Source organism: Typopeltis vanoorti, chromosome 8 (genome assembly GCF_054136105.1).
Source record: "Typopeltis vanoorti isolate ZY-2024b chromosome 8, IOZ_Tvanoo_1.0, whole genome shotgun sequence".
Lineage (NCBI taxonomy): Eukaryota > Metazoa > Arthropoda > Arachnida > Uropygi > Thelyphonidae > Typopeltis > Typopeltis vanoorti.
In genome coordinates, this window is record NC_143556.1 from 108,604,533 (window position 1) to 108,629,650 (window position 25,118).

Consider the following 25,118-nt stretch of genomic DNA (forward strand, 5'->3'; position numbering starts at 1 on the left):
TCTTATTAGAAACAAGAAAAAAAAAGAAAGTAAATCAAAACTGCGTGCGTGCGTGCGTGCGTGTGTGTGTGTGTGTGTGTGTGTGTGTGTGTGTGTGTGTGTGTGTGTGTGTGTGTGTGTGTGTGTGTGTGTGTGTGTGTGTGTGTTTTATACAAAACCACATACCAGGACCTAAGTTGATAAGCCTGTTGTTTTTTAATATTCGTTTCATTAAGGGTTTCTTTAAACCAGATACTCAGCAGCTTCTGATAATTCCTGATCTCTCGGAAGAATCATCGATTCGAGACGATAGCTAGAAATACAAGCTACGTGTTAATTGTGTATCTTTTTTTATTATAGAATTTTCTTACATTATTTATTTAGTTTAAACGGATATTTAAAGCTGAACATTTTGATAAAACAGAACTGTAGGACATTTTAACTATTCCATTTTAACACCCCATTACAAGTAGTTTGTAAGCTAATTGCTGTGAAGGTGATCACCAGTTCTCTCCTTTGTTTTTTCTATGGTATCTTTGGATACTCTCTTTCTGTCGTAAGCCAAACCCAAGAAATCCATAAAGTCAATAAAAACTGTGGTCAAATTAATCTTTGTTCCGAATTCACTGGCAGAATAGTCATAAGGAAATGTGTGATGATAGTTATGAAAACCTTCTCCAAGTGTCGATATTGTAACAAGCAAGTTATTTCTTGGATCTATGCGATAATCATAAGGTCTGCTACCAAACTTGTGTGCAGCACTATTGATCAGCCAAGTAGCATGTAAAGTGAAGCAATGGCGGAAAACTGTTGCCACAAAAAAGCCGTTGGTGTAGGTCTCATTCCATCTCCATACAGGAAACAGAGTAGGCATCAGAATGGAACAGATTAGGACGAGAGGTATATAATAGCTAAAGAAATGTAAAAAAAAAGAGAAAACAATTAGCATGTCTATATAAATGAAGCCACTTAATTTAAAGAGTTATGTATATATATGAAAACAAATTAATATTTTCATTTTAAAGATATTTCCTCGTATTCATTCAGTGTTTCTTATTGAAATTTTCATATTTTAGTGCTTATCTTTCCCTTGAATATCCTTCTAAAATTTCACATATCTCCATTCTCAGTTATGGATGAGAGTGGAAATAAACTCTCATCAGAAAAAGCAGTATACTGAAAAATAAGATAATGACATATCCACCAGTACAGCCGGTGTGAACTGCATTCCGTGAAATATTTGAGTCAAAAGACAGGAGCAGAAATTTTAAGCAAGGGAATGAAGTAGGAATCAAGAAATTGGAGATAGAATCAGCAGTACTTGCAAATCATTCTTGCATTTCTTGTAATGTTCTTGTAGGTATCTGCCTGACATTACTGGAAGAAAAACACTTTCGCAACTATACTTATTTTGTCATAACTCTCAAGGCATTAGCAAGTTGGTTTTAGTACAAGTGGAAGTTATTCACAGGGCCCCTTTTGTTTACTTTAAGTAATAGCATTGAATAAATATGGACTTTACAAACCTTATAACTATTTGTTACTGATTCATTGAGTGATATTGCGGATAATTATTAGAAGCTTTGGGATTTCTGATAAATATCTAAAACTAATTGAAAGAAATTTAAAAAGAAAGCGAAGGCTTCTGGTGTTTTTGGTGTGACACAGGGTTGCGTAATGTCTGGATTGCTTTTGATCATAGCCATTGACAGGATTACAATAAAGGTTATAAGAAGAGGAATGAAAGTGATCTTACGTCACAGCTTAAAGATCTAGATTTTGCAGTTGATATAATTTTAATATCATCGAAACAGTGATAAAATAGCAAAATTAGAGACAATTTAGAAGACAGCGAAAAATGGTAGAATTAAAATAAATAAGAAAGAAACAAAGTTATTTTAAATTAAACAACAAATGCCACAAAGTATTGACCAACACGCAAAATACAGAATTGACCTAAACTTACCCTGAAAAAGAAACAACGACGGCTGCTGCTTGGGAGAGCTGGAGAGTAGCAGACTTACAAAAAGAAATAACTGGAGAAGTAGAATTTCTAGCCTTTGATGCTATAGAGCATGACTGGGCTTTGTAAGAGGTGATTCCTCATTATTAAGATAATTCGTGTGTATTAGCACAAATTAACAATTTCTATCAGCTAAACCTAATACAAAACAAATGTTAATATTCTTACCGCATTTGAAATTTTATTATGGGATCAGCTTGTAAATCTGAAAGATCTATATTTTTCCCTTTTTCTTTAACATCTGGATGTTTCCGAACGAGTAGCCATCCAATATGAGAAAAAAAGACTCCCCTTTTGGAGTTGTGTGGATCGGCATCGGTTTCAGAATATTTATGATGTAGTCTGTGATCTCTTACCCATTCGAAAATAGGATTCTATATTTTATAAAAAGACTACTATTACAACATCTAGATTTCATCTAAATAAAAATTGAATTAAAATAAACATTTATTTGTATTGAAGTTAACAGATCCACAGTTGTTAAATATGATTAAATATATATTGGTATGAAATATGTCAAATCAATTAGTGCCTTTTTATATTAAGGAATTTTGACAACAATTCTTTAATTATTCAAAATAATTATAATTACATTAAATATTAAAATATAAGATTTGTTTAATGTAAAAAATATAATATTTAATTTTAATTTTAGAATTATGTAATCGTTTATGAGAAATAATAATTATCTTAAGTAAACCATGTTCATTGAAAAACAAAATTCTACATACAATTCCCAATTTGGTTGTCCCATTAACTTTTCCATGTTGATAGGTTTTTAGGTGCAGTACCCACCTTCTAAGTAAAAAAATGAAGTGATTTCATAGTGAACAGTTATGGATTAAATTACACCTTCTCTATGTCATAATAGTGAAATGCAAATTAACTATTTAACTGACATGTCAAGAAGTGCTAATAAATCCTGCTCAGCTGAGATTAATATAATGCACACCAACTGTTGCAATGGATTGTAAACAGACAACCTCCTGAATACCAAACGGTAACCAAATTATTTAGCCTTTTTTTTTCTTTCTTTCTTTATTTTTTTATCTGAGAATAAATTTATAACTACAATTTGAGAAATTAATAATTATCCATGATTATTATGAAATATGCTGCCACATGCGAATGATTCAATCAATGTAATCAATGTCAACCGCCTTCCACTTGTTCCGGTTCACTGTTTCTTTGTTTTTTTTGTTTCAATTTGTATTCAATTAAAACAATTCTTTGTTTTAACTGAATACAAATTTTCAATGAAGAGAAAGTGTCTTTTTTTTTCTGGCCTGGCTAATTAGTATATCCTGCTGCCGATTAGAATCCCGTCATGGGCATGGATGTATGTAATTGTCTATATGCGGGAGTTGAATATCATGTCCGGAATGACACCACCATCCCCCGCTTATTGATGGTCTGAAGTGGACTGAAAACGTTCCATGTCTGGTCTCTAGAACATAGTTTCGTATTAGAAATTTGATTATGGGATCAGATTGTAAATCGGAAAGGCCGATATTTTTCCTTTTTTTTCTAATATGTTTTTTCTATTACAAAATAATAATAATAATAATAATAATAATAATAATAGAAAAATTTGTTAGCCACAGTACTAATATGCTACACATTTACATTTTTTCTAGGTGAGAATCACATAAAAACTGATTCAGTTTACAAGGTGAAGTTGTATCAATTGCAAAATTTTCAGAAATTATAGTATGAAAAGCGAATATCCTTAAATACAAACTGATTACACATATTATTATGATTCCTTGAATTTTAATCTCTGCGCATGATATAATCACAGAAAACTCATCTAATCTCACGCTTCGCTTTCCTTTGTATTTTAACAAGATTTTCTGAACCCTTACGTTCATATTATTCCAGTCTCATACTTAGAAATATGATCATTAGGCTCGAATTTCTGTAGCTATCTCAAGGGTGCAACAATTGAAGCTTGCCAAATATAATCACATTTGTTTTGTATCTGATATTTCTTTAGAAGAATAGTAAGCAAATAGATATTGCTACTTGCAAATACGTGAGTGTTTTCAAATATAATTCTTTGATTTCAATATTCTACAATGCTGAATATTTAAAGTTTAAACATTTATTGAGTTGCGTGAATTCGTAACTTAGAGAGCAGAATACGACCTCGACAGTCACTCAGAGTTCAATTAGATGTTGACATTAGGTGATGATACCATCATGATTGCCTTACCCAGGATGGCAAATATTAGAAAAAACGTTTGGACAAAGAGATCAAGAGATTAATCATTCGTTTATTTTATGGAAGAAGGAAGGCAAAATATATAATTTAAATAACAGTATGTAAATAAAAAAAAATAGAGGCAATGATTATGTCCTGTGATTAGCGATTAACCATAAGGTAATTGTTGTTAATATAGTTATTAATCTACCATGTGGACCTTTGAGGAATCTGTTTACGGATAACAGGCAAAAAGGAGTTTAGTGTGAAAGGTACATCGCGAATAATTTATAAAGAAAACAACACGCATGCTTTTTTCATCTAAAGAACATATGTTGCATTATCTCTCCGGCTAAAGGTTTTACGCAGGCACTATTAGTATTGCAAATATAATGAAAAACTATAACAGAGTAACTTTATTAGTCAAATTAATTTTATTAGACAGTCCTTTCAAAAATACTACCCAACAAGACAGTTTATTGATGGTGCGAATTCACTGAAATAGTAGTAAGCTATAGGAAGGAAGAATACGAAAAATTAAAACATAAATAAATCCAATAAATCGAAATTTAGTAAACAAAATTTAAACAGTTTTCGAATTATCAAAGAAAAATTAAAAGACTTTTTAAAATATTCTTGAGAAATTGAAACAGTATAAAAGTATCTTTTAATTTTTCTTTGATAATCCGAAACTTTTTAAATTTTGTTCGCTAAATTTCAATTTACTGGATTTATTTATGTTTTAATATTTCGTATTCTTCATTCCTATAGCTTACTACTATTTCAGTGAATTCGCACCATTAATAAACTGTCTTGTTGGATTTGCGGTTTGCATGTATCTTACATATGAAGTATTGAAAAAAGATTTCAGTATTTCGGTGTAATACTGAATACTATGAGTACAGAAACATTTCTGATGAACGCTATTTGAAATTTGTTTGCAAATTCAAATTGTTATCTTTCCACTTCTAATAATCTAGATTTTATTGGGTACATTCGAAAAGAATCTGTCAGGAAGGTGCATCATGGGAAATCACACACACACACACACACACACACACACACACACACACACACACACACACACACACACACACACACACACACACACACACACACACACACACACACACACACACACACACACACACACACACACACACACACACACACACAGATTTAATGTAACTTATCTTATCTGAATATTTCCTGTGTGGGGTTTCCAGAGATCACATCTATTGTATGACGTTCAAAGGAAGCATCGAAGGGCTTTCGTGATCTAGCACATTAATGAAATTGATCGTTAATATTCAGTATATTATTTTTAAGATTTTATTTTGCGATCATAGTTATATGTCTGAAAAACGTTTGCTGCTAGTTTGTTTACGAGGAAGAAGAGATTTTGAATTTTTACAGGTTTTACTTAGTTTTAAATTATTTTCTTACTATCAAAAGTAATAATAAAACATACTGAATGATCAAAATTAAAGTAACCCTGTTTAAGACCTTGTGGAGTGCCATCCAGTGATCCAAATGCTGCGAACGTTTTCAGGAATAAAAGAAAAACGAATTCCAAAATTCCCTACCAGGGGATCGATGCGGTGTACCGAATTAAGAAGGAGAAAAGCGACACAAGCATAAATAACACATTTTTATTCACTTCAGTTATGCTCACGGGAATGCATTGACCCTGTTCAATGCTGGCCCTCACGGTATGCCAAAACTGCGTCGTTTGCACAATGTTTTCAACTGCAGAACGCAGCTGGTCGAAACTGATTTTGCGCACATGGTGTCGTTTAGCGCTGGCAAGTTATCACGATGATCCCAATAAACCTGTCTTTGAGAAATCCACAGAGCCAGAAGTCACAGCGGGTCAGTTCAGGTGAACTGCGGCCTTGCAGTGAGAAACGTACGGCTGATCACGCTGGCTTCAATGAAATGTTCTTGAACAGCCTCTTGTACGGATCGACCGATGTGTGGAGGGGACGACTCATTTATACATGAAAATGAGGGAATCAATACACAGTGGCTGCTGAAGCTGTACCACAATAAAACTATTTTTCATATCGGGATCCTCTCCGTAACTGAGCCGATCACAGTCCCCGACTGGTGAATACCCTCAAGGAACAATGTTCCAATGATAAAGGAAGCTGTAAACCCGCACCAGACTATAACTTTCGGTGAATGCAGAAGGATTTATTGGATTACATGCAGGTTTTGCGTAGCCCAAATCCTGTAATTGAGGGTATTCTCAGCTCCCTTCAGGTGAGAGAGTGAGTCTTATCTCCCCACAATATCATCCACTGCCACACAGCGTCCAACTTCACTCGAACAAGGAATATTAAAGCTAATGTTCAGGCGATTTTCAAAGTCCTCAGGGCGCATCTCCTGTGTCAGAGTTATCTTGAATGAGTAGAAATTACATCAGAATCTTCCGTACAATTATAGGGATAACCCACTGAAACGTATTAAGTGTCAAAGCATTAAAAATAATTTAAAAAAATATTTTTGTGTGAAAATCATTTAAAAATGAACAATTATACAAGATACTCATCGTGACATACTGAAACAGAACAAGTGTAAAAGGAATAAAAACCAATGAATGTGTATTTTTAAGAATAAAATAGTCTCATTTTTGTAGTTCAAAATGTACTAATTCTGAATAAATTTCGATACCTTCAAAAATTAAAAATAAATTGAATAAAATAAATAAGGAAAATTTTTATGAATAATCGTAACACAGTTTTCCTAAATAACTTTAAAAATTTTTTTTAAAACAAATGTAGAAGAAATGTATTAAATGTGGTATTGAAAAAAAAAAACCATTGGTGGTTTTTCTGTTTAAAAAATGCCCATCTATATTTGATAGTCAAATTAAGTCCAGTAAAAAGAATATTTCTAATTTATCTATCTATCCAAATTATATGAAAGAAAAATTAAGACGACATGTGAATGTGTAAGACGTGTACAAAATTATCATACTGATAAACATTAGAAATTTAAAATTTATTTTAATACTTTAAAAAAATTAGGAAGAGTCAGTGATTTGTGAAAGTGCTAGAAATAAGATATGTTTTTTGTGTTTAATACCACAAATGTATTAAACATTTTACGGGCCATGCAAATATCGTACCATTACATGCAAATATGCAGAGAATGTCTGCGTATTCTAATAATAAGCGGTGCATGTTTAGCAATATAATCGATATCAATATGCCATTTTCAGTTGAAATGACAGACGTTCAACATGGGATGGTAGTTGGGTGTTACAATAGAGGTCTTTCCGTCCGTGAGAATGCTACCAGTCTCAGAATACCCAGATCCCCATTGCTTATGTTATTCTCAGATGGAAAGTTGATAGTGCTACCACAGCAGGAAAACTCCCTGGGAGCCTACCGACACTCACTGACCAAGATCACCGAACTTTATCTCAGAATGTTCAAGCATCCCCACCCCTCCAAGTCACCAGCGGCGAACCTCGCAGTCAACCTTTGGTACAGGAAAATGCTGTGCTGCATGACATCTGTCAGCACTATAAATGTCTGCAGAGTGTTGCATGTCTTAGGTTACCAGGTTACCATGGCACAGCTGCTGCAAAACGCCATGCCACCCATCACCGCCAAAAAACATTTGGAATGATGTCTTTCACACCGTTCTTGTACCATAGATGATAAGAAAAGGGTTCTGTGGAGCCACGAATCACAATGTTTCCAAATGTTTCACTTTTGGGAACATTGTGATTTGTGGCTTTGGGAGCTTTGGGAACACTTTGATGGTCGTGAGTGGATCCGGAGATCACCCAGGGAACGGATCTTGCAGGACTGACTGCATCATGTCTGGTGGAGAGTGATTAATAGTATGGGGTATTTCAGTTGGATGGGGCTTGGTTCATTGATGGAGTGCCCAACACCATGAAGTGGTGGCTTCACTTCATGGTGTTGGGCTACCTGGATATTCTGAAGAGCATAATTCTTCCGACAGCGTGGAAGTGCTTCGGCAGTGACCCCTGCATGTTTTAGCACGACAATGCTCCATACCATACTGCGTTGCATGTCCAAGATCAGTTTCCATAAAACAACGTTGAAGTGTTGGAGCCAGCACATAGTCCACAACTCGATCCTGTTGAACTTCTTTGGGACAAATTAGAACACAGAATTCGCCGCAGGCCACATCGGCCATCATCAGCAATGGGGAATAGCTTTTCATTGAAGAAAGGAATAATTATGAAGACAGATTGAAAAAAATTTCTGATAAGTCCTAAAAAGAATGGAAGAAATTCTTGTTTGGACTTATGAGAAATTTTTTGAAAGCCTGCTCCGAAGGGTATTTGCTGTCATTCAGGGCAAAGGTGTTCCCACTCGGTATAGAAATGTAAACAAAACGCAATTTTTGACCACAACTATGTGTCCAAATACTTTTGTCCACAAAGTATATATAACATGTCTCTTCACAAATAATTAAAACTCACCATAAAAAATCTTAAGTGATTAATTTGGAAAGGATAAGAAATAGAATCAAAGTTGATAAATTATTTCCTAAATAAATGGGAATGAATTTCGAAAATAAGATAATAAAAACTAAATCAATGTTTTGTAGAAATAAAGATACTAGTGGACATTCAAAATTAAAGAAATGTGATTTAGAACATTGTATTATTATTATTATTATTATTATTATTATTATTATTATTATTATTATTATTATTATTATTATTAAGGCAAACGGATGCACGTACGCTGTATCGCTACTCCTGGTTTTATAGGTTTAAAGTGTTAATTAACTCATGTTTCTAACTTGAAAGTGCTACTATTTAATTCTACTAGTCACGCTGAAGACAGGGACGTTCAAATTATGTACTGCTGGTGACTGCAGTACATAGAGTGTACTGCAGTCACCAGCCAACGAAGAACAAAGGACGTCGCCATTTTAAAAGTCGCACTATAGTCGCTAACGGGAAGAAAGGCTAAAGGTCATCGAGACAGCGAAGTTCAAGCAAAATGAGCTGTAACAAATGCAATAAGCCACTAAGCGATGAAGGCGACGGGCCGCATTGTTCCGTATGTAACAAAAAACAACACTTCCACTGTTCAGGGATCTCAGAAAGCACGTGGAAAGCAAAAGGAGCCGTGAAACGGACCGAATGACGATGTCAACAATGCCATGAGAAAACGAAGAATAAATACCAGACACCAAAGAAAAGTAACGACGCACATCAAGGTAAGCCGCTTCCGGATCCTAAAATTATAGATAACTTTCATTCATTTAAACTCATGGTGAAAGACTTATTAAATGCACACATGGAACAAATTAACAAAAAACTCGAGGAGTATGAACAATACATACAGTTCAATACAGAGACCTCTGAAGAAATGTTAGGAACCGTGCGAGAAATAAAGACGAAATTAACGGTAGCGATAGAAACGCAGGAAACACACCAACGCGCAAATCATGAATTGCGGAAAGAAGTAAACACACTCAAGTGTCAAATGGAACGCATGCTACAAAAAGAAAGAAAAAAAAAAGAACTTCAAATTGAGGGAATAACGAAAGAAAATAAAGAAGACTTAAGCAACATAATGCAACTGACTGATCGGCAGCAAAATTGGAATTCAAATCGCAACTACAGATATCACCTATATCAACCGAGGCCCACAAAAAAATAAAGAGAGACCGCAACCAATCATCGCTCGTTTTACCAACAGAAATCTGAGAGACTCCATTCTTACAGCAAGAAAGAAAACAAGGCCGACAATAACGATCCTAACTGATAAGAAACTCCCAACACGAATCTATATAATGGAACACTGGACTCCATACTTTAAAAATCTTCTATACCAAGCAAGGAAGACAAAAACAGAGAAAAACTACAAGTTCCTGTAGACAAAGAATTCCCAGATATTTTTCAGAAATAAAAAACACCCGAGTATACATAATTACAAGTGAATTTCACTTACACAGCCTGCCAATATGAAACACTAACTCTTTACATCCTTAAGAATAAGATTAGATCTCATTAAAAACTATGTAATGGAGATCTCAAACATAGGCGAACATATCCAGTCAGACAACATAAGCTTCAAGGTGTTTGACTCTTTGAAGAAATGGTCAGACAACATTTCCACCAAAATCAACTTTACAAGCATACACACAAACATAAGAAGTATAAAAAAACACTGGCTTACATTGATAACACAGCTCAATTATATCATGATAAACATAGATGCGCTAATACTAACCGAAGTTGCAATAAACGACATAGAAATTTACGCATACAACATAAATAATTATCAAACCTACAACTTATGTAGACCAAACAAAAGAGGAGGTGGCATTGTGGCATTTATCAAAGAAAAATACAATGTGACAGAAAAAAAATCACTTCGAACATGCGGAAACACTAATTTTGGAACTCACAAATAGCCACAATAGTATCAAATACACAATAAACACAATATACAGACCCCCAGATAATAATCCACTCAGTTTTCTTCACGAGTTAGAAACATGGCTAAGCGGCATCGAACCGCGTACAACACACAGGCTCATCCTAATAGTAGACATTAACATAAATACTCTTGACCACGCTTCTTCAACCACTAACACATATCTTGATATGCTAAGTCAGTACACCGACCTTATAACACACTTTAAACAAATAAATCCAATACTCTTGAAACTCGTGAACATAATATTCGACACAGTCATTGTTCCACAACAACTAAAAACTGCAGTAATTACTCCAATATACAAACACGGCAAAAGAAACGATACTCAGAACTACAGACCAATATGTTCACTACCAGTCATCTCAAAAATCCTAGAATAAATAACACACACCAGACTACAGAACTATTTACAGAAGTACAAGTTAATCTCACAAAAACCAATGCGACTTTCAGAAAACAAAAAGCACCATCACTTTATTAGAAGACATCGCCGACACAATAAACAAAGCTCTCGACAAAAACAAGTACGCCGTCCTTATACTGCTGGACCTAACCATAGCATTTGATACACTTGAATATGACATACTACTCACCAAACTATACTCAATAGGTATAAGCGGAACACTGCATACATAGTTCAAGAACTACCTCTCAAATAGAACAAAAGTAACAAAAATAGGTACATGTCACAGTCGGAGTATACAAGTAAAACACGGTGTACCTCAGGTGCAATATTATCACCCACTCTATTCAACATATACATTAATGATGTTCATAACATGGCCATAAGAGGTCAAATATTTCAGTACGCAGATGACACCGCACTACTAGTAGTCCAAACAAACATTAACACAGCTCTCTGCAAAGTACAAGACCTAAACGAAATCACAACATACCTTCCAACAAAACGCAATTGTAATCAACGGCACCAAAACACAGATGTTGATAATACACCACCCAACAATCATACGCCCTGTATTACTATCGATACATTGTCACACATACTGCTGCATTAACAACAAAAATACCTGCCAATGTTCCGAAATCAAACCTGTAACACACGCAAAATACCTCGGTCTGTATATAGATTCCCACCTTAAATGGACAAAACATATAGAATACCTACACACCAAACTCCGGATCATCGCAGCAAAACTCTTCCAAGTGAAAGACATTATTTCACCCAACATACAAAATCTCCTATATCACGGTATCTGCGAATCCCTACTCAGATACGGAATAACAGTCTATGCAAATACATCAAACAGCCACCGAACAAAATTAGAAACACTACACAGGAAAATCGTGTCAGCAGTGATCTGGACACCTTACACGCAACAACCAATATCCGACAAACACAAGGCGATACACAGAATTCTGAGCATTAAAAACCTGAAACACTACATGACATTAACAAGGAATTACTTCAACATCACCTATCGAAATAACAGAGACGCATATCGTATAATACGACCTACAACAACTCTGTACATCACCACACCCTTCAGCACAATACAACTCACACGGTTCTTTTGTGAGATCACATCAGATACCCACGCAACTCAACAACCTAACAAGAAAGTTAAAACACGTCGATAATTACAGAACATTAAAAAACGAACACTGGAAAATATACCAACAAAGTTAAGAAACCATTAACACTAATATACACATCACAAATCACTAGCATCCAATGCCTACATCCCATGCATAGACAGTAGCAACAACACAAATAGTGAAGGCTAAATCCCACTCTCTTCATGAAATCTAACCCAAGCTTCGAAGTAAGTGGAATTAATTTGCCTCACTCATCTACAAGTAATCCTTATAACCAAATGCAGAAATTTGTATGTATAACCACTCTTTCTCAAACTTTAATAAAAAAAATAAAAAATAAATAAATAAATAAATAAAAAATTATACCAAAAATTCTGTATAATCTTCATTGTTAATATTAGAAGAACATGTGTTGTAAATACATAATATAAAGGCAAAATAGTATTATTAAAATTTTTAATTGAAATCCAATGTAGGAATTGCAGCACATAGTGCTGAACTCTGTAAAACTACGAGGTGCAATGTCACACAAGATGTTTATTGTATGTATAAATATTTTAGCAATCAATAAAAAATAATATTGATTATTATATAAATAAAATAAAATAAAATAAATAAAAAATTATTATTATTAACCCAGACTTCCAGGGAGTAGAGTCTCATCGAGATAGGCCACATTCTACACACACACACACACTAGCTATCATAGTTATTTTTGAATTCATTCACACTGTTTGCACTCACAACATCCAGTGGAAATCCATTCCAATCACGTACCAACCTCTCAGAGAAAAATCTAGCCTTCACACCCTTCTTGGCGGCCTCCATTCTCAGTTTCGAAGAGTACCCTCTCGTCCTTTCCCCACGCTCAATAAATTGAAAAATCCCATCAATTGAAATTCTGTATGACCGTTTCTGCTGTTTGCAAGTCTCAATCATATGATATGATATGATATGATATGTTTGCAAGTCTCAATCATATCACCACTCTTTCTCCTATTTGCTAGCGTCTGCAATATACAAATTCTCAACCTGTCTTCATAATCAGTATTCCACAATCCTGATATCATTTTTAACACTCGCCTTTGTGTTCTCTCCAATATATCAGAATCATATCGGAAACCAGGAGACCAGACCTGCGCACAGTAGTCCAAGTGAGGTCTTATAAAGGCCTGTAAAGAGGCAAAATAACATCCTTATCTTTATGAACGGTTGAGCATTGCAATTATCTTTTGAGTGGTATTTGCAATCTTTGCCACATGGCCTCTGAACTTCAACTTCCTATCTATTAACAATCCAAGATCCCTAGTCTCATCAGTTTCTTCTAGCCTAATCCCAGCAATATAATACGACATTGGATAGGTAATCAAGCCGAAGTGAATGACTTTATATTTACTGACATTGAACTGACACCCATTTTACCATGCCCACAATTCCAACTTATTCAAATCATTTTGCAAGGACTGCATATCAGCAGCATTCATGATTACCCTGCCTATCTTTGCATCATCAAGAAATAACTGCATCTCGCTTGTCAAATCCTTCCCAATATCATTAATGTACAGATTGAATAACAGTGGACCAAGCACTGATCCTTGTGGTACACCACTGGTTATCTTAATTCTTGCAGACTCAGATCTCCCGTATACCACTTTTTGATATCTGTCATAAATAACCTCATAAATTAACTGAATGCACGATAACGAAAGATGCACATTTAATTTATACTTTTACTCACCTGGATTGCAATTGTCTGAAAAATTACTAGTACAAGAAGCAAAGGCCATTTTGCTTTATAACAACGATGCGACCATAGCCTGTGTGCACCAGCAGTTGTTCCTAGCATAGCAAAATTATAGAGCAGAAAAGCTGAAATAGAAACATATACAAATAAACAGATTAATATGCTACATATATAAAACATCCGATTATGAACATCATGAGTATGTCCAGTTTATACATTTCGTGTGATTAGTAAATAGGCAAACTTTCAAAATTTGTATTAAAGATATGTACATATCTGTCATACATGAATTTTTATAGAAAATTTTTATTCTCACCAGCGTGACAACTTATTACCGAAGCTTGATTAACCTTTATATGTGTAAGTAAATGAGAAATGGTTAGCGGATAAAACCACTTTATCCAGCTTAGCACCTGTAACCGTATGTTATTTTCCTGATTTTTATTAAGTAATAAAATATTAATATTCTCTGAGGATATTTTCAATTTTCTATAAGTTTCCTGAATGTTATCTTAAAATAACATATAAAAGATAACTATAAAATATGCTATAAAAGACAACTTAAAATATACTATAAAAGAATAAAATGCTTACAAGGTGCCTAAGAATCGGAACAACTAATATATCATTATACAATATAAGTAGTACAGAAATATAAATATTAAGATGATGGCATGAGCCAATAGCAGAATAATAAAAAATAGTACAAAAGAAGATGCTTCTATAGTTCGAACCTATGGAAAAGATCCTTTTTATACTCTTAATACTACTATCTTTTCTTTCACTTTTTGTTCGGCCTTCAAAAAAAAGTGAGGCAGCAGCCCAGCGTCCCTTTTCAGTGCAACAGTGAACAGACGTTTCTCCTCTTCTTCTTTCATTCCATATAATTTTGCCTATATAAACATATATATATATATATGTATATATAGGCAAAAGCCTCTTCTTCTTTCATTCCATATACTTTTGCCTATATATACATATATATATGTATATATATAGGCAAACCACCAAACAAGCGTCACCAGATGGTATAAATGTATTAGTGTACTCCAGCCCAAATATATCTAGAAAGCACGATAGCCAGAAACATATGAAACGAACGAAAGAAAGAAAGAAGAACAGAATTGTGAAATAATAGAATACGTTATAACCGCATCTCAAATAAATATGGAAGAGGTGGGAGTCTGAAAAACATAAAGCTACCAGATTGCTGAATAAGCGACCTACAAAATTCTAACTTCATTGCCAAATAGGTGAACAACAGAATTCTAAGAGCATCTATGAACATATTAGTAATTATCTTGACCATTATTAAATTATTTTAGCATATTAATAAATATCTTGACCTTCCATAAGACGCTCGATGAAAGAAAGAAAACAGAAAATAAAACGTTCCATCGACTATCATCACGATCTTTTAGAGGAAAGACTTTTTGAACTAAAAGACAGTAGGGTAGAAGTCGGATAAAAAAAAAACGATATCTGTGAATGTAAAAATGCAGACTTACATAATGCGAACATTTCTTTGAAATTGTGAAACCAGACACCGATTTCCTAGTGGAATAATAAACAGTTTGTTTAAGATACTGATATTTTACTGGATTTAAAGTTAGTTCGTTCATTTCCATTTCTGTTCTAGAAGTGCACTATTAATAAGTAAGTAAATTTTATTTGCTTCGAAAATCGTTAAAAATTTGAAGATAGCAAAAAAAAAAAAATATATATAGTCATGATGCAAATTCAAATAGCCAATACTTTAATTTAGGAAGTCTGATATTTCAATAAAACAGCGTAGCGTAGTATACTCACCAAAAGCAACTGTTTTCAGTTTTGCTGATGTGAATATAAGATACAGTCCATAGAATGCTCCGAAGTGAAGAAGGGTGTAGAAAATTACATTTTTCCATACTATTTTTAATTGATGTATCGACGTTCGCTTTTCAGATGTATTCTGAACTGTAGATTCAGTGCAAGCTTTCATTTCCAGCTAAGTAAAAAGAGACAAAGTAAGATTAATAGAAAGTTCTGTTAATAGTTCCAAATATTTCGAAATGAGAGATATTCATTCTTTGTTGTGCATCATAGAGATAAGTTTTAAAAAATGAATCCATAATATTAGCTTACAAACATACGGAATTTATACTAAGCTGTCCGTTTGTTGTGTTGTGCTGCTACTACTACTGCCGCTGATGATGATGCGCTTGAGAAATAAGTATTCGATATTCTACCAGTGTAATTCAAATTTTATACGACCAGATACGATTGGTAGACAACCTCTTCTGTTCAAACTTTTCCTCATGTCCATATCAAAAGTACATTATTGTAATTTACGATCCCAAACACTTCCTTAGGTTGACGTATGACACTTGAATATAAGCTATTTATCTGATTTCAGTTAGTTGTTTATGAACGTAGTAACAACGTTTTACGTTTTTTAACGTATTCGTGCAATTCGTGTTTATCTACCCATTTCACATACAGAAATGGGTAGATAAACAAACTATATTCTTCAAGGAGCAGCATTGATGAACAGGAATTTGAAGATCAAAGATCACATAGCAAATTTGCAAATACAACTCAGAAAAAAATTTCGATGTTGAAGCGAACCTTGACATGTAAGATAAGAAAGTAACATTCCCTCATTTTGACCCACTTGGATTATTGCTTGAAGAATTGGTCTCCCGGGTTCTTCCCGGGAAGAATTGGTTTCACAGCTTCTTTATTTCAAGGGGATAAAGAAGCTGTGAAAGGGTGAAAAAAAAGAGTTACAATGAATATATCCGGATTATGAGATTTAGATTATGAGGACATATTGCAAGTTTGTCGATTACAGTCTCTGGTTAACAGGAGAAAGAGGGGTGATATGATAGGGGTCTATTAACTTTTGAATGGGTGTTAAAGGATATCATCTGGTAAAAGTTTTAGTTATATGGAAGGTAGGGAGAGAAACTGGAAGTTAAGTTTGCCCACAATCAGAAAGGGGCAACAGCTAGGTATTTCCACTCACAGAGAAGTGAGTGAGTGGAATAGTTTGCCTTTAGGAGTAGTGAGTGCTCCTAGTGTGACTGAATTATTGACTCCTTGGAGGTCTCAGATGATAATAATAATAATAATAATAATAATAATAATAATAATAATAATAATAATAATAATAACAATGCATTGTAATACAGAAACGGAAAGTAAGAAAATTTTCCAAATACATTTTGCAAAGCAATGTACACAGGAAGCCTTTACTTTTTGCTTCTTAATGTAGTGTGTTGCATTTAGTGCCAAACTAGAATCTTTCTTATACATCAAATTGCTATTAATGACTAATACATTGTTATCAAAGTGTTATTATTGTAAAAAGACTTTTCTGCGTTTGTCTATAGAAATTCTGCAATGCTCCTAAGGACTTCACATTAGAAAAGTTTAGTTGTTTCGTTCCCTTTGTTAGCTATAAACTAAGCAAGAGAAAAAAAATCGTTATTTTTTTGTTATTTTTTAAGCAAGTACAACATTAATATAACAACATCAGGGATCCACTCCAAGAGGTTAATAATTCCATACACATCGCTAAGAAGTAATACGATAAAATTCAAAGAATACTAATTTGCATACAACTGCAAGATAATATAGTTAATTCAGCCATTATCTGGTTGTCACTTATTTTCTCTAAACGAAATGCGTTTCATAACGATTTAACTTGATACTTCACACATCCTTCATGAAAAAAAAGCATATCCTTTCAACAAACGCCGTTTAAGTAAACCTATAAATAATTGTAAATCTATACTGACTTAAACATGTCGCCCCTCGAGATTGGCTAAATATATTGAAAAGTGTGGTTTTTCTTTTCAATTTATATACGGAGTGGAACAGAAATCCTCACTGAAGCAACTACTCCCCAGCTTCCAAATCGACTTCGAAACGAACGATGCCAAATGAATTCAAGTGCAGGCCTTCATTCTTATACACATTTTTCTGCCATCAAACACACCCCGCACATCTTAAAACTGACATCCATATCTTCTACATGAACTGTGCTTGAAATCATTTGCTATCATCACCCTCCTTCGTAACTCAGTACTATCATATCTAGGTAATAATCCTACAATTTTTACTCTTTCATATTTTTTTCTTGCGTCTTCCAACAGACCTTTCATATCTTCTCTCTTACGAAATCTCGTATGAAATCATCAAGTGCACGATATAGTATTGGATAACCGGCCAGTCAAGGTGCGTGAAATTGCTGAGATTATAGGCATTTCAAAGGAACGTGTAGGATATATTTTGCATGAAGAATTGCATACGAAACCTTTACGCAAGATGAGTGCGGCGCTTGCTCACAGCAGATCCAAAACACACTGCCATGAAAATCTCTGAAAGGTACTTGGAGCGTTTTAACAATAAAACTGATTTTGTGCGTCGATTTATTACTATGGATGAGACTTAATTCACTATAACACACCAGAATCCAAACAGCAGTCAGAACAGTGGACAGAAGCCGGTTGTTCAGCGCCAAAGAAGACAAGCTCGGTTCCATCAGCAGGAAAGGTCATGGCATCGGTGTTTTGGGATGAAGGCGTTTTGTTTATTAATTATCTTGAAAAAGGTAAAACAATAACCGGAGAATATCATTCCGATCGTTTATCCAGACTAGACGAAACAATTCCTGAGTAAAGACGCTTTCTCACAAAACTCTGACCCTTTCAGCAGTTTGTAAGTCTCAATCATATCACCCCTCTTTCACCTGTTTGCTAGTGTCTGCAGCAAATTCTCAATCTGTCTTCATAATCAGTATTCCACAATCCTGATATCATTTTAATACTCTCCTTTGTACTCTCTCCACTCCAATATATCAGAATCACAACTGAAACCAGGAGACCAGACCTGCGCACAATAGTACAAGTGAGGTATTATCAAGGCCTTGTAAAGTGGAAAAATTATATTCTTCGGTTTGCATGTCAAAGTTCGTTTCTAGCCTGATCAGCTTCTTCTAGCCTAATCCCACCAGTACAATACAATACGACATTGGATATCTAATTACGCCAAAGTGCATGAGTTTACATTTACTGCATTGAACTGATATCCATTTTCCCATGCCCACAATTCCAGCCTATTCTTTTCATCATCAGCAGCAAATAGATGCATGTAGCCTGCCAAATCCTTCCCGATATCATCAATATACAGATTGAATAACAGTGGATCAAAGACTGATCCTTGTGGTACAAGTATAAGTCCTTGCAGACTCACAAAATTCCCATATACCACTTTTTGATATCACTCAGTCAGCTATCCTCTAATTCATGCTGATATTTATTATCCAAACCTATATTCCCTAATTTCTGCAACAGTGTTCCAAATATGTTGATGGAATTTTGTATTGTTTTTAATAATAAATGAACGCTTATTTTCAAGTTTATTCTCGTAATAATTACCATAAACACAGTCTTTTTAAAAAATTTTCACTTCTATCTCACATAATCTCTAAATATGCTGAGAATTCATATCTGAAATTCTAGTAATAGCAATTTATAGTTTCCAGTAAAAATTATGTCTAATAAAAATAATATCAGTTAAGTAAAGTAACTGTTTCTTTTTTTAATATCTGATCCACTCACGAAAGACCACAACACCTGTTGCACATTAATGACGTGTGTGGACAAGAGGAAAAGAAGAGAGGAAGAATCTAAGAAAAAAAAAAAAACATTGTATCCTTTAGGGAAGACACAGTGCCGGAGGCAGTTCCTTAGAACAGAAGTATATGTTTCGAATTCAAATTCAAAACAAATTCCTTTTCTCACATATTTGAGGATTTTATGATATTGAAAACAGTAACGAGTAGAAAATGTACCTGAGAAGTAAGCTGAGAATTCTGATAACAACACAGTTTGGGTTGCAGTCGATGAGGGACACATCCACTGCCTGGAACTTTATAAATGGCTAGGTTCAGCCTTTTATCGTGAGCGCAAGCCAGTGCATTTCTGTAGAAGATAATATCAATGTTTTTATTCCTAACTAGTGTTTGTTTCACATAGACGTTGTGCGCTTCTACGATGGAATATACTGACTTACATAGTTCCAACCCAGGCCTCATGCAAGTGAGTTATTTAGTCTCAGTCTGGAGTGTTAATTTTTTTTTTTTTTTTGAAAATTTTCACTTCCAAATCACAAATGAAATTATCAAAAACAGGTCTAATCAAAAGATATGATTTTGATAATATTATCAAACATAGATTATAGAAAAAATAGCTTAATGCAAACAAGAATATACTATTTACTTTAGTCAGGAATACAACTCTGTATCCTATGAATGACTGGGATAAGATGCGAATGAAAATTGTGATTCTGAAAACGTAATACGAAGGATGGATTTGGGCTGTAATTTATCTCTTTCCGTAGAAACATTTGCATGCTAAATTACTAAAATATGAGACTAAAAGACCTCATTGTGATGAGAACCAAAAAGTTCAAAAAATCTGTCAGGACAGTGAAATCTGAATGCATTAATAAAAGGTGAAGATATCGGCTCGACTTGATATCAATAGTATTTTATGTTATTATTGGAAATTTCACTAGAATTTTACGTAGTATTGTTTGCTTTTCGTATCTTAGTGTGTCTGTGCGATTTTTGTGTGCTTTCTGTGTTATTTCAATTATTATTTTTAAGACACGATAGCGTCCAGATGGCACTGATTAAAAAAAATGGCAGCTAGGTCGCCATGTTTGTTTAAGAATTTGGATATAAAAGAGTTTATGCAATGCGCTGTCTGTGAGATGTATGCTTTGCAGAGAGCGGTTGGAGTCTGGTTAGATGGTGATGGTGGGGTGAATATGTGCAGAAAGTGTAAGGTGAATGAGGATCTAAAGCTTGTTTCGGGTGGCGAGAATGATATCATTAAATAAAGTCAGAATATAGAAAATAGTGATGTGATAAGAAATTGCGAGGTAGTACCAGATAGGTGTGAGAGCGACGTTGAAAGTGTAATTGAAAGTAAAAATACAGAACGAATGGATGATTTAAATGATAATGAAAATGGTGAGATAGATGCAAGTTGTGAGATAGCAAGGTTGAGCGGAGCGATACATAAAGCAAAGTGGCAGCTGCAGCGTATGCAAAAATGTGTACCGAACGTACCAACTAATAAACGGCGAAAGTCTAATACGAAAAATAAGAGAATGTTCGCAAACGTAAACAAAATGAAGGAGCGAGTGCTGTACGGAGATTCGTTATTAAGAGGTGTGATAGTTGAGAGTTTGACGAAATTGTACCAACTGGGTGCGAACATTAAGGACATCAGCGAGTCTATTAGGGCGCAAAAACAGTGGGTGAAAGAAATGACAGTCGTGGCAGGAACAAATGATTTGAAAGAAGACAAAATGGAAATGATAGAGGTTGTGAGGTAGCAAAAGTGAAGAGTGAGAGAGTTAGGATGGTGAGTATTTTCCGCGACATGACAGTGAAGTGTTTAGAAGGAGGGCCAATTGCCAATGACTTTATGCGCGGATTATGCATGGAGAGGTGTGGAATTTGTGGATGTGTGGAGTGAGTCCAATGGGTGAAAAGATTTATATAAGATGGATGATTTACATTTGAATGGATTTCGTACAGAGGCTTGAAAAAGTGTTGATGAATGAAGTGGAAGTGGATGTACAGACTCAGGGAAACTAGATTTATTAAGGGGGGGGGGAGTAGAGATGCAGACTTTAGGGAGGCAGTTGAGTGTATGAATGAGTATAATATGCCCGAGCGAGTACCAAGGACAACAAATCAGAATGGGATAGTTAGTATAAGGCATCAAAGTAGGGACGGGACTAACAGGCTTCTGCAATTCATGTACATTAATGCCAGGAGTATTAGGAACAAGAAGGAGGCGTTTTTGGCCTTGGTTGACACTTCCAGCCCATAGGTTGTTGGTATTAGTGAAACATGGCTGACAGAAGATGATAAAGCTAGTGGGATTGAATGCGATGGGTATAGTGTGTTCAGGAGTGATAGGGAGAATAAAAAGGGGGAGGAGTGTTATTGATGATAGCTGATGAGTTGCAGCCAAGGAGTATAGAAGTTGAACTGCAGGATAGAGAACAGAGCACATTTGACGCTGTTTGGTGTGAGATAGAGGCTAGCAGAACAAAATATACAATTGGATGCTGCTATTTAGACCAGGTGATGGAATGGATGGTGGAGATAGTATGCATAGGCAAATAGAAGAAATGAGTGGAAGGAGGGTAATTATGGGGGATTTCAATTATAGTAACATTGACTGGAAGGAGGATAGGGCACATGGGAGGAAGGAATTGGATTTTATGTGGTTATTAAGGACAACTATCTGCGACGGCATGTAATGGAAAATACTAGGGGGCAGGGAGTGCTCGACCTAGTAATCACATCTGAGAACGTGGCTGTAACGAACATGACCATGTTGCCACCAATTGGTGAGAGTGATCATAAGATCATGATTTGGGAGGTGGCTAATGAAGTGGTATTTACAATTAAGACAGGGTACATGTGGAATTACCGGGCTGGTAAGTATGACAAGCTTAGGAGTATGCTTGGCTCAGTGCCATGGCATGTAAAACTGCAAGTGCTGGATGTTGATAGTGCATGGGAGGTGGTTAAGAAGTGTTTGCAGGAGGCAATGGTTGACTGTATACCAAGAGTTCGAATAATAACTTAAGTAGGGGTTAAATGGATGAATAATACCATTACGTTTGAGCTGCAAAAAAAGAAACAATTGTGGAGGGAATTTAAGGAGAAAGGTGACCTGCAAGTGCAGAATAGTATAAAGGTCAGGCCATAAAGGTAATAATGGTGGTAAGAAAAGCAAAAGCGGATTATGAAAGAATATTGATCATGCAGGCTAAAGAGAATCCTAAACAGTTTTTTCAATATGTTGTAAGTAAAAGGAAAAATGTTCATGGCAGAATTATTTTAAAAAATGCTGAGGGTAGGGAGGTAACCGAATCAGTCGATATAGTGGAATTACTGAGCAAGCACTTTGCAAGTGTATATCATCCAGGTGGTGACATTGCAGGAATGGAAGAACCAACAGCTTATACTGGAATTGTGATGAATGAAGTAGAGGTAAATAATATATTACAGAACCTCAATGTCAATACATCTGTGGGATTGGATGGTATACTGAACTTTGTCGTACGTGAAGCGGCTAAAGAATTGTCAGTGCCCTTGACCATTTTGTTTAATTTGAACCTCGGGTCTGTGTCAGTTCCAAGGGGGTGGAAAGAGGGTAAAATAGTTCCACTGCATAAAGGTGATTCCAAGGCTGCTGTTGAAAATAACCGGCCAATCAGCATAACAGAAATCGTTACCAAAGTCTTGGAGAAAATAGTCAAGAGGAAAATACAAGATTGGATAGATGAAAATGGGATACTGTATCGGGAACAGCATGGTTTTGTGAAGGGTAGGTCATGCCTCAGTAACTTGCTCACGTATTATAACACAGTGACAGCTGAACTGGATAAGGGTACTGGGTTTACAGTGATTCTACTGGACCTTGCTAAGGCCTTTGAAAGGATACCACATGGAATTCTAATCAGTAAAATGCAGCATATGGGGATGGATATAGGATTGGTGAGATGGATAGGAGGGTGGTTGACGGAGAGATATCAGAGAGTGGTTTATTCAGGAGTAGAGTCCAAAAGACTGCCTGTGACTAGTGGTGTGCCACAAGGATCCGTCCTTGGACCACTGCTGTTTAATTTGTTCATTAATGATATAAGAAAGGATCTGAGAGGAACAGTTCATTTGTTCGCAGATGATGCAAAGTTGGGTAGGGCAATAGTGAATGCAGATTATGTCAAATTTTTGCAGGATGATTTGGATAGATTGGACGTCTGGGCTAAGGAGAATGGATGTAAATTTAATGTAGCAAAATGTAAGGTTATGCATTTTGGGGTGAAAAGATTAGCAGCAGTATATCACATTGGTGGAACTATACTCCAGGAATTTGATGAGGCAATATATTTAGGAGTGTTGGTGGATAAGGAGTTGACGTTTAGGGAGCACTTTACAAAAGTGGCGAAATCAGCTCATCAAATCACTTGGTTGCTGAAGAATACTTTGACGAGCATAGACAAGCATGTTATTGTTCCTCTGTATCGAGCCTTGATAAGACCCCATCTGACTACTATGCCCAGATTTGATCATCTAGGTTTCTTCTTGATGGGTTCCACAGACCTGCTGTCATCTTGATTTCGAGTGACCAAGATGACAGCGAGTCTGTGGAATGAACCTTATGAGAACAGGTTGAGGATTTGTGGATTGCAGAAATTGGTTGATAGGCGGAAAGGGGGTGATATGATTGAGACATTCAAATTACTGAAGGGTTTCTATAAGATTAATTCAGAAGATATTTTTGAGAACAGGGCTGGTGGTGGGAGGACTAGGGGACATCCATGGAAGCTGGGCAAGAGTGTGGTTAGTGAGGGTGTTAGAGCTGGGTTCTTTACTTTTAGAGTACTGAATGAGTGGAATAAGCTGCCAGAGTCTGTAGTGGGTGCTGTGACAGTGAATGATTTTAAGGCAAGGTATGATAGATACTGTGTGAATGTCGAATAGTTGTGATGAACATGATTTGGGACCTCCCTCGATGAGTCTAAGGACTCCTTGGAGTTGCCCGTAATAATAATAATAATAATAATAATAATAATAATAATAATAATAATAATAATAATAATAATAATAATAATAAAAGTAACGGTCGTCCATTATTGTCTTGAGTGACGAAGCAGAGATCAGGATGTACTCTCTGTTCCTAGCTGCTGACCTGAAGAAAGATCTATCTTTTGCATAGAAAATTAGGTGCATGTTGTGAATTTCTGCCCATTCAGTCAAAGTCTCTCCGCATTCATTGTTGGAAACATATTTCCATAGCTTATGGTGAGTGTTAAAGTCACCTATATGCATCGTAGGGTGGTTGTATACTGATAGGACTTGTGGAGGCCACAAGAGGGCAAGGGGTTTATACACGTTGGTAATGTTTGTAATCTCTATCAGAGTTGTAATCAGATGTACGCCGCCGACAATGTTGGTTGTAATGAGGTGAGAATCTTCTAGGGTACTGCATACACAGGTGGCAAGGCCATGTATATGATGGTAAGTGGCTCCAATGATAATATAACCAGTAATTCGGCCCCTGCGGTGGAGCTGATCCTCATCCT

The 25,118-nt window shown here is 35.3% G+C and overlaps 1 protein-coding gene across 1 annotated transcript in view; it reads right to left on the bottom strand.

The window, feature by feature from the left end:
• Positions 1–460: 460 nt before the first annotated feature.
• Positions 461–25,118, bottom strand: part of LOC150104269 (stearoyl-CoA desaturase 5-like) — a 43,573-nt gene continuing 18,915 nt past the window's right edge. Inside the window, exons 2-5 of the mRNA XM_090396446.1 lie at positions 15,762–15,939; positions 13,947–14,077; positions 2,171–2,376; positions 461–890 (exon numbers count right to left, since the gene is read on the bottom strand). Of these exons, the coding sequence (XP_090252572.1) occupies positions 461–890; positions 2,171–2,376; positions 13,947–14,077; positions 15,762–15,939 (945 nt within the window). The remainder of the gene's footprint in view (positions 891–2,170; positions 2,377–13,946; positions 14,078–15,761; positions 15,940–25,118) is intronic.